Here is a 12,327-nt window from a genome sequence, read left to right as displayed (position 1 = left end):
ACAGATGCGTTCTGTACTCTAATTTACCTTCAATATATTGGCAATATACCTACAACCCTGTTTCAAGAAATACTTTATGATCAAAATATATGACAAAAGCCACTTTGTTTAAGCTTATAAACTGAATTATCAATTTTTTTAATTATGCTTTTTGTATCTGAATAGTTATTTTTGAATTTTGATAGGCTTTTGTCATCAGATATTTTAAGATTCAGGTGACTTGTATATGAGTCATAAGATTGTTTTTTTTAGAAAACAGCCTTAAGAGAGATGTATTGACAGTTATTATCAGTTTAAGCTTATAGCGTGTTATGATTTAAAGAAAGTTTTTTAATTTAAAATGCATTTTGTTAACAACCTGTTTTTTAAGTGAAGTTATTCTTGTATTTGTCAAGGAAATATCTTTCACATTTAAATATTAACTTCTGACAGTTTGATTCAATCTCCTCATTTGTCAGCAATTTTGTGAAAAATAACAAAGTACATAACGTTTCAACACAATTTACATGTTTTGTCATCAGATGAATTGAAGGAGGGAGTAAACATGGTAATATATAGCAAAAAAGGGGGGAAACCAGAAGTAGAAAGGCAGGTAAAACCAAGTGGATATTAAAGGGATTGTAAAGCTTTTTTTTTTAAATGTGTATGCTAATACTGCTGTCAATGCTAAATTTTCTTCATTATACTCTCCATTTAATTCTGAATTTATTACCCAATTCTAAACTGAATTCCAAAACTTTAAATGGCTCTCTGCATCAAGAAATAAATAGTAGGAGATTTTGTTTAAAATAAAAGCAAGCCCTAGTAACAGATTGTTAGAAGTATATTTACTAGGTATTAAGTATATTTACAATTATTTACTGTATATTCTTTAATTCATAGACCTGTAACAGATGTAACCATGTTCTAATTTAAGATTAACCAGAAAAACGCCAATGATATCCACGACAGGTGGCGCTTTCTTCTTTATGACATACTTAATACTTATATTATCGACCTTCGTAAACTTAATTTTAAATATTATTTAAATTTGTTTGAAAAGTATCTTAATATTTTGACAGAAGCATCGATACTATGTTATGAATTAAATTTATTTTGTTGCTGTTACATTTTGTATTTTTGAATTTGGAAGACCTAGGCATTGGACGTTGAAGGTCTGCCACTATAAAGCTAAGCAATGACTATAAATGTAAAAGTCATTAATCGGATTAAGTGTCTGATGTTTTTAATTAGCATTTTTTGCTTGTGATGTTTCTGATTAGATTATTTAAGTACCTATACAGTATAATCATTATAATTGTAAATATTATATATTTTATAGGCTGTAGAAGATAGTTTACTTAAAGAAGATTATAATATAATATATGATGATATTGTAACAAGAATATTAAGATACAGTTTATCTTCTAACCAAATAAAGTAAGTTATCTACCCTTGGATTCGATCATTATTCATTTGTATTACCATGAACATTATGTATTGACGTTTAAACCATACATCCTCAATAGATAAAGGGAACAGTTTATGTGAATCTAAATGGCATTTTTTCATAAAGAATAGTTTCCTATAATTCTAAATTATACACAAGCATGTCATGCTGGACTTATAGACCAATCAATAGAGTCCTACAATTAAGCCATTAGCCTTGTGCTCGGTGAGATTTACAAAAAAAACTAAAAAAATTGCTTTTTGGTTTATTAATGATTTTAAAACTGTAGATACTACACTGAAGATTACACATGGCTAATGTCATTTTGATGGTTAATGTACTATTCTGTATTTTAGATTATGTAATTATAAAGAATATATCAATAAATTAATTAATAAAACAGACGATAAAGATCTTAACGAGAATATCTTACAATCAGGTCAATTACAAAACTCTACACCAACAGAAAAGGTAAGAAAGTTGTACTTAAAAGTTTAAATGTCAGTTACAGTTCATGCATAGCTAAAAGAATCTTTAAATCTCCAAAATTGATCATACAATTGATGAATACTAAACTTTACCAGTAGAAATGTAAGACATTGTCTCTTTTTTTTTTGGACATCAGCGATATATATTAAGAAATTGCAATTAAAAGCAAAAAATTCAATTAAACTGATCTGATTAAATACAAATGTTTCTTTTTTAACTCCATTTGCCACCAATGATCTGACATGATTGTTATGTATCTCCTGTTCAAGGTCACTTGAAATTTAACCAATCAAATGCTCTGTTCGATATTCATTGCTCTGTTCGATATTCATTGTTTAACATAGACTTATCTTCATCCCACTTAAATCTTTTTGCTTATAATAGTATAGCAGAAATGACATATTTTGATGCTATTTTTGCATGTTAAATTATTCATAAATATGACTTAAAATACCAGACTGAAAGTATTTATCTTGTTGCTCTGTTAATAATTATATAATTTTTTCAGTTGCTGATATTAAAGGCTGTAATTGATGAAACATTAGACAAACATTCAGATGATCTAGATGATTATTTAAATGATCATTTTACCTCTCAAAACCTGGTGAGTTATCTTTTCTTCTTTCAAATTGCAATTTTTTTTTTATTGTACTTTGTATTGAAAACAATTGATGCAAAGCTTTTTATTATTGTTGTAATTTGTACCCTTTCCTGTCATGTCTCAGCAAAACTGAAGAGCTGCTACCAAAATAATATTGGATATCTTGTGATGGGTGACATAAGCCCTTTAAATGGTTTTGGCGTCCTTAAAAGTAATGACAAGAAACTTTTAGTTAAAAACCTTAAAAACCGTCTATGTTGTTCCTTAATTCAAGCACTTAACTATCCCAACTTATTAAAAAAAATCATACTACCCTTTAACTTGTGAAATTTTTATATTAAATCAAAAAAAAAATTAAACAACTCAACATACTTTAAGTATGTTAATTCAAGTCAAGTAAGGAAAATAACTTATCAATGAAGGTCCCCATCTTTAAGTGAAATTTTTTTTATAAAAAAGTTGAATAATAGATGTAAGTATAAGATATATTGAGTTTTATAAGTGAAACTGTATAATAAAAGGCTCTGTTTATGCGACACTCCCACTTAATATATATATAATTTGTTTCCATCTTATATACAATTTATTACCAATTTTTATCAGATTTGAAAACCTCCCATTTTACACCTGATGACATGATCATATACTTTACAATATTGACTATTAAAACTTCACAATGTTTCCCTTAAATTTTCCTTCAATACTTTATATTATTGCTCTTAAATTTTCTTCAATACTTTATATTATTGCTCTTAAATTTTCTTCAATACTTTACATTATTGCTCTTAAATTTTCTTCAATACTTTATATTATTGCTCTTACATAAGTTTCTTCAATGTTTTACTTTTGTGCCTGTACATTAACTGAAATGGTTTATATTTCTGACCCTACATTAACTTTCATACTTCACAATATTTGACCTTTGACCTTTGCTGGAATGTAACGCCAAAACAGAAAATATTAAGACAAATTTCAAAAGATAATGATGGCTAATTGATAAAAATTAACACCTATCTGAAAATCTGATATCCTGAATATTGTTACACTTACTTGACATTTCGTAAGACAGTTGGCAATTATTAAAATTAGATTTAATTCTTGGATATGTGTCAAAAATTGTCTTTCAATATCCTGTAAATTGCCCTTTATTTGCTTTCAAAACATGTTTTGGGATTATTGATACAATGGGATATTGAAGAAGGAAGTAAGAGAATGAGGTATGGGTAGGGACACGTTTAACTTTGTGTATTGTGTACTGTATAGTGATAATCCCACACGATACACTGTATACCACAACAGGATACCTTACCTTGTTTACCTCTGATAATCCAACACGATACACTGTATACCACAACAGGATACCTTACCTTGTTTACCTCTGATAATCCAACACGATACACCGTATACCACAACAGGATACCTTACCTTGTTTACCTCTGATAATCCAACACGATACACTGTATACCACAACAGGATACCTTACCTTGTTTACCTCTGATAATCCAACACGATATACTGTATACCACAACAGGATACCTTACCTTGTTTACCTCTGATAATCCAACACGATACACTGTATACCACAACAGGATACCTTACCTTGTTTACCTCTGATAATCCAACACGATACACTGTATACCACAACAGGATACCTTACCTTGTTTACCTCTGATAATCCAACACGATACACTGTATACCACAACAGGATACCTTACCTTGTTTACCTCTGATAATCCAACACGATACACTGTATACCACAACAGGATACCTTACCTTGTTTACCTCTGATAATCCCACACGATACACTGTATACCACAACAGGATACCTTACCTTGTTTACCTCTGATAATCCCACACGATACACTGTATACCACAACAGGATACCTTACCTTGTTTACCTCTGATTATCCAACATGATACACTGTATACCACAACAGAATACCTAACCTTGTTTACCTCTGATAATCCCACACGATACACCGTATACCACAACAGGATACCTTACCTTGTTTACCTCTGATTAACCAACACGATACACCGTATACCACAACAGGATACCTAACCTTGTTTACCTCTGATAATCCAACACGATACACCGTATACCACAACAGGATACCTTACCTTGTTTACCTCTGATTAACCAACACGATACACCGTATACCACAACAGGATACCTAACCTTGTTTACCTCTGATAATCCAACACGATACACCGTATACCACAACCGGATACCTAACCTTGTTTACCTCTGCTAATGCTTAATTATGATCTATAAAATGGTAGTCATATTCTATACTCAAGACCTAAATATACATTCAAAATATTTGAACATGCTGGAATTAGCCTTATTAACAGACATTCCAGCAGGGTCCAGTCTCAATGATAATCTCAGTTGACAGAGCAATAGATAAGTTTATTAATTATGTGGAAATTAGACATATGGTTTTAGTTAAAAAGACACACACACAGCCTTGTAGTAGACAAAAACACTGTTTCATAATAAACAATAATTGAATATAAAATTATACAATCTGTATATGACTGGCATTTAAAAATTCATATCAATAACCCTCAAAAATATTTGTCTTATCAAGATTCACCTATTGATGTGACACAGTAGATATTGTAACAGTCAGTAGACTATAATGAATACAGGAGTAGTTGATAGTAAACAATGAATGATAATCATACTCTCTAGATTGTAGTCTGCCTGTCAAGTCTAATAATCACTGTTATAATGACGTGTAGAGTTATTTCCCTTCAAGAGGCTATTGACAATGTAAAGTGAAGAGTGAGATTGTGGCAAGTAGTTTGGTATCAAGAAATGATAGCACTACATAACAGTATTGATTTGTTGGGTATCACAGACGGCAATATATGGACTGAGGAAGTCAAGCGAGTAGTCTTTCTACAGCCACAATCCTATAATTCTATTTACTGGCTGCTACTTGGACTTAATGTTTCTAGTAAACAGTGTATTGGTTATATACTTGGTATTTACGTGATTATTAAGGCTGATATTTCGGTGTTAATACCTAGTTATGTTTTAAAACGGTAAGTATATATGTGAGATTGTTCAATGTGATTATTAGTTTGATCAGATAACCAAGAGGCATCATGAATTCAATATAATAATCATATAGTGTTTAGTTTGGCTTTAAATTGACAGTTGATTATTAAAGCTTTTCACCGCAAGCTGTTTGTATTGACAGATTGTCGGTTACAGCTTTACGCATGAGTGATTTCCCCCTGACGGACCAACAAGTAATAACTAGGGAGAGAACCAGCATGTTATTATTCTATTGAAGGCCTCGAGGATAACTCTCATCCTAAGATTAGCTCATTTTCAATTTTTTCTGGTAGTGGATCAATAATGTATTGGATAATGTTATTTGCTGATTTTATTTTGCCTTTAAGCTTCGATTATTGTGTTGTTATGTGGAAGCCATGTTTTAACCATCTCTTTAGGCTTTGCTATTTTATTGTTTTTTTATTTAGAATTAATTTTCAACTTAAGATTTTAGGTAGCCAAGGGGTTTAAGGTATTTATTTTATTGCCAATATTGTCGTTTTTTCTTGAGTCTTTGTGTTAAGCCTGTAGCACACAGAGTTTTGATTTCATAAAAGACGCCTCTTTCCTTGTCCTCTCTGAATTGAATTATTGACCAGGCAAAAGCAGTAATTTTTTAAGGTTCTTTATGTACAGCCTGTAGCACAATGAGCCTTGATTTTCATCAGTGAGGCCTCTTTCCATGCCAGCTTCTCTGAATTTAAATAATAATAATAATAATAATAATTTATTTGTACAAAAAATAGTACATTTACAAAAATACAATACATTTACAAAAATACAGGGTCACTAGATGGAACCAGGTTGAAAAATCCGGTTTTTCATGATTCTTTGTGTACAGCCTGCATAGCACAGCCATATTCATCAGAGATCATCTGCCCATGCAATAATTAGAATAATAACAAGAGGGTACTAGGTTGAACAATCGGAGGGTCATTCTTTGACCTTTGCTGGAATGTAACGCCAAAACAGAAAATATTAAGATAAATTTCAAAAGATAATGATGGGTAATTGATAAAAAATTAACACCTATCTGAAAAAACTGTTAAATTTTTCATAAAAATGTCAGGATATCCTGAATATTGTTACACTTACTTGACATTTCGTAAGACAGTTGGCAATTATTAAAATTAGATTTAATTCTTGGATAAGTGTCAAAAATTGTCTTTTAATATCCTGTAAATTGTGCATGAAATATCCATAGGAAGTGTAAGTAAGTTATCCTATTGTCTTCAAACATGACTGGCAAGATACAAATTAAAGCATGTACCATATTTGTAGAAGACCTCTTTTTATCGCTTCAAATGAACACGACTGGCAAAAAAAATCCAAACAACATTCCTGTACAAGATTGGATGGAATTTTGTTTTTTGATCACTCTTGATGAACATGACTGGCATAATACATCCTTATCAACTAAGTTATATATATTTTATGATATCAAATAGATGTGTGTAGATGTGATAGACTATAGTTTGTAATGACTGGCAAATACAACCAAATCAGCATCCATTTATTGTACTGTACATGATTGGAAGGTCTAATGATTTTTATCACTCTAGTTCAACATGACTGGCAAATTTAACTCTATCAACATCCCTGTAGACAAGGAATAAAATACTAAGTAAAAATTGATGTGTGTAGATAGATAGGCTATTGTTTTTTATATAGCTTTAGTTTTAATGATTCTGTTTCAACATGACCGGCTAATACAACCTCATCAACATCCCTGTAGACAAGGAATAGTATAAAATGGATATGTGTAGATAGATATTCCATTGTTTTTATTATATAGCTTTAGTTCAACATGACTGGTAAATTAAACACTGTCAACATCCCTGTAGACTAGGAATTAATATACTAAGTAAAAAATTGATGTGTGTAGATAGATAGGCTATTGTTTTTAATGATTCTGTTATAAACTTAGCTTGATCAATATTCTTACATAATATCAGAGTTTATTACTTATTTTAATTACTTATATAATGTATATCAATATTGACTATGGTAGATATTCATATGAGCTCTGTGCATCATTGTTTTGAGTGCATAAACGCACTTCTTAAAACATAAGTTCAGAACTTTTCTCCAAACATAGACATGACTTCAATAGGCTGAAAATAAGTCAGTTATCAGAAGATCTCATAACGTGAAACTTTAAGTAACAATATGATTCAAGTTCTGTTTTTATATTTCTAAGTGCATACAGGTTCAATTGCAGGATAATTGATACAGTGGTAAAAAGACAAGAACTCTCAGAAGCTCCATGGGTTTTGTGCCTCACAGCATTTTCACCGACATTTGTCTCCACATTAAATCAATCTGCTCCCTATTTGTACCCCCAGTCTGATCGAGGCTGCCACAAACACTGCTAGTGATATGAAACCAACAATATGTCTTTGTCAACAATATTATTAATATTTCTGTTGATGTCATTGTCAATGTCATTGGATGATAAATTTTTATTTATTTTGAAATTTCTTCACCATTTGCCTTATATTCAACTGTGAAATATTTCGAAATGTATATGATACATTGGTTTTTTCACGATATTTCTGAAATTTTTATAAATTATATATTATATTTAGTGTTATTTATATCTATGTAAGTAGTTAATGGTGGTCATTGTGGGATACACTTATTTTTTCTGAAAATTTAATTAAGAATTAATTTGATATTAAATAATACATTCTCAATAACAGTTAGTGATAAATCCTCATTTTCATGATGCATTCGTTTTTAGTAGTATTTCACAATTGCAAACTAATGCAAAACTGTTTTTTTTACATAGAAATAACATTTGACAAAAAATAAATTATGCTGTTTTAAAGCCCTATGATGTCATCAAGTTAAATGAATGAAAAGATAAGATCGTTAACAAGAAAAGTTAATTAGTATTAATAAATAATTAAGATGACTATTTCTATATTGAGATGTAACAGTGAGGTTATAATGTATTAACTACATTTTTCATATCTGACTGTGAACTGGTCTTATAAACTGGCACTGATATGGAATTGTTCAACTTCAACCCTTTTATATTTCTAAAATCATCATTGATAAATTGCTGTAATGTAACTGGTAACCGTTCTCAGAAGAGTTTTCTGTATTTGCCTAATGAGTGACCTTCACCTTTTCTGGAGGATTATCTTCTCTTTGTTCGGTGCCATTATTGTCTACATTCAAAAATCCGCTGAAAACTGTATTGTAAAGCAGTCATTGTCCTGGCCTTTTACTGAAAGTCTTAGAATGAGTTTGCATTTACAAAAAAACGACATCCTCTTAAAAAATATTTCATTTCATTTACAAAACAGTAAATCTTGATTTGATCTGATAAGAAATATTGCAAAATAATAACATATTTAACATAACTTTATAAATGTGAAATTCTAAGATAGTATTTTTTTGGACCACCCTTAAAAGAAGTTTGAAATGCCAAATGGTATGATGTAAAAGTATATCTGTAATTACTGTTTCGAAGGTAGAATCTAACTCAACTTTACCTGTTATTGTTGGCCGCAGTTTTCTAATATCAACATCCACTCCCAAATGTTTTCCTTTCTAGAATTTGATTTTTAAGATTTTTATGTATGATACTGGTATTTCAAATGTTATGAATTCTTCTGATTCCTGTTAATGGCATACAGGAACTTTTTTTGTGTTGCATAATTAAACTTTTAACAAAGGAATGTCTCTCATTGCAATTAAATTGAATTATATTAGATCATTTTTCAAAATTCTTCAACATGTTTTGAAATAGTTCCTTTAGGTTATGCTTTTGCACTACAAATTTCAGCTTCTAAGCTTTCATACTTTGGACATTATGGTCCCCTTTGGAATAATTGAAATATTTTGATATATTTTCAGAGAGGAGAGACAATAGGTCAAGATGCATTTGGTAATACATTCTGGTACTTTAATGGTAAGTCTAACCTTTCTATTCCTTAGTGTTAAGTTGCAGGGACCAAACCTGCATAAATTCCCTTTTATCTGAATGATTAAAATCTATGTAAATCATGGTATTAGTAGCTAGGAATCTGGCGTAAATAAGAGTATCTGTCTACTTCTATCTGAATGATTGAAATCTATGTAAATCATGGTATTAGTAGATAGGAATCTGGTGTAAATAAGAGTATCTATCCACTTCTATCTGAATGATTGAAATCTATGTAAATCATGGTATTAGTAGATAAGAATCTGGTGTAAATAAGTCTATCTGTCCACTTCTATCTGAATGATTGAAATCTATGTAAATCAAGGTATTAGTAGCTAGGAATCTGGTGTAAATAAGAGTATCTATCCACTTCTATCTGAATGATTGAAATCTATGTAAATCATGGTATTAGTAGCTAGGAATCTGGTGTAAATAAGTCTATCTGTCCACTTCTATCTGAATGATTGAAATCTATGTAAATCATGGTATTAGTAGCTAGGAATCTGGTGTAAATAAGAGTATCTGTCTACTTCTATCTGAATGATTGAAATCTATGTAAATCATGGTATTAGTAGATAGGAATCTGGTGTAAATAAGAGTATCTGTCTACTTCTATCTGAATGATTGAAATCTATGTAAATCATGGTATTAGTAGCTAGGAATCTGGTGTAAATAAGAGTATCTGTCTACTTCTATCTGAATGATTGAAATCTATGTAAATCATGGTATTAGTAGCTAGGAATCTGGTGTAAATAAGAGTATCTGTCTACTTCTATCTGAATGATTGAAATCTATGTAAATCATGGTATTGGTAGCTAGGAATCTGGTGTAAATAAGTCTATCTGTCCACTTCTATCTGAATGATTGAAATCTATGTAAATCATGGTATTAGTAGATAGGAATCTGGTGTAAATATGAGTATCTGTCTACTTCTATCTGAATGATTAAAATCTATGTAAATCATGGTATTAGTAGCTAGGAATCTGGTGTAAATAAGAGTATAAATCATTGTGGTTTATTGACAGGAATAACAGCTAATTGAATTAAAGACCTTTGTGATAGTCATTACTACCAACAGTAATTATTCTTCCACTCATTCCTTTTATTGGCTTCTTCTTATTATTTACAAGCACAAGTATCCAGTGCAAAGGCCCAATTCTGTTTCATTCTGTAAACAAATTGAGAACTGTACAGGCAGAAAGTTTCCAGTTTGAAATTCAATTCTCTTCTTTTCTGTAAACAAAATTGATGACCACATAGTGGAATGGTGTTTCAGCTTTTTCTTAGACTAAATTTTCAAGACCAATTTAAGACTGCACAGAGGATGGTAATTGAAGATACCAAGGGTCTTGCCATTGTCTATGATCTTAGTTACACAAAATATTATGAAAAAATTGAAGCCTGTAGGAGTTCTGTAGACACACAGGATATGGTGCTTAAGAACTGAACCACATTCTGGAGTAATGATTACTGTGAGTTAATTTGGAAACAAGATTTAAAACGTTGAAGTTGTCTACTAGATCAATGACCTGTCTGGCCTACTGGATAGTATTTGAATCTATTGGTCTGTCGAGCACTGACCAGGTTTGAACCAGGTTCGTTCAGTGTGATAATGTTGGTCAAGAAATAATATGCTATGAGGGCAGACAGTGTCTTGAACCTGAGGTCCTAGTGAATTATTAAAACTTATAAGAATCTCATCAAATTCAGTTTCATATATAATAAATACTGGGTTATAGAACTTGGTGGTACTGGTTCAAGTTGATATCACAATATTAAGCATTAATACATCACGATATGGGTATTTATTGTGATACCGGTATATCACCTATAATATTTATTAACTTTTAGATGATAGCAATGAAGTGAATATTTCAGTGGTTTGCTGTGTACGTGGGCCAAGTTTTAATGTTAGTTCTGTAGAGTTTCTATTTGACATTATTGGTAACTTGCTACTAATAAATTCTAGGTTTATAAGTTTTAATAAATATGGTGGCTCTTTTATGTGGTTTGTCCAAGTTCTAAACGTAGTTCTGTGGATTTCTTTTTAGTCATTTAGTTATTAGTGTCTTGCAATAAATAAATTCTACATTTATTGTCTTTTAATTAAAGTTATCTGGTCAGTTGAATCCTTGATACAAGCTCCAATATGTAGTCTGGAGTTCTTAAATTTAGTTGTTTTGTGTCATACAATTAAAAAGTGGAACGATTATATGCTTTAAATAATGGATACTATATTTGGTTTGGTTGCATCCTTGGTCCAAGTTCTAATTTTATAGTTCTGTGAATTTTCTATTAATCATTTAGTTGTGTGCACCTTGTACAGGGGATTTATCATCTGAAATACTTACTTAACCAGCTGATAGAAGTTATGGTCAGTTATCTGCAGCAATATCAGTATTAAAATCTGATGCCCTGATATCAACATTATCTGAAACAATGTTAAACGATTACACTATAGAAATTTAAGATTGGTGTTACGCTGTCAGTTACAGTCTCAGACCTTGTCCTGTTATTCCAAATTTTTTGTTTGAAATGACATGAAGATATAAAGAAAAAAGTCGTTATATTTGAAGAATATTCTTGGCATATTTGTTTGTTTTCTTATGACAAGTTGAAATTTTTATTCTAGAAATAAACAGAAAGAGTATAGTTGTATAAATTTGTTTGTGTCTAATATTATATTATAACTGTATGAAATAAGTATTAATTATCATACAAACATCCTTTCTGGAAAATGAGAAATCATATTAACGGTGATTTATGAAACTAATTACTTTTCTCCTAATTGAAATAAACTTTGT

The 12,327-nt window shown here is 30.5% G+C and overlaps 1 protein-coding gene across 1 annotated transcript; it reads left to right on the top strand.

Annotated features, from left to right (window-relative positions):
- Positions 1 to 544: 544 nt before the first annotated feature.
- LOTGIDRAFT_170040 (hypothetical protein) lies at positions 545 to 11,992 on the top strand (the record flags this gene model as incomplete). The annotated part of the gene is made up of 6 exons (XM_009068668.1): positions 545 to 592; positions 1,322 to 1,419; positions 1,786 to 1,900; positions 2,427 to 2,522; positions 9,457 to 9,511; positions 11,883 to 11,992. The coding sequence occupies 6 exons, from the start codon at positions 545 to 547 to the stop codon at positions 11,990 to 11,992; spliced, it is 522 nt and encodes a 173-aa protein (XP_009066916.1).
- Between the last annotated feature and the right edge of the window lie 335 nt (positions 11,993 to 12,327).

The sequence above is a fragment of the Lottia gigantea genome (assembly GCF_000327385.1).
Source record: "Lottia gigantea unplaced genomic scaffold LOTGIsca_92, whole genome shotgun sequence".
NCBI classification, from domain to species: Eukaryota; Metazoa; Mollusca; class Gastropoda; family Lottiidae; genus Lottia; species Lottia gigantea.
Note: the sequence above shows the minus strand (reverse complement) of the source record. Positions and strands in the feature narration are given on the sequence as shown.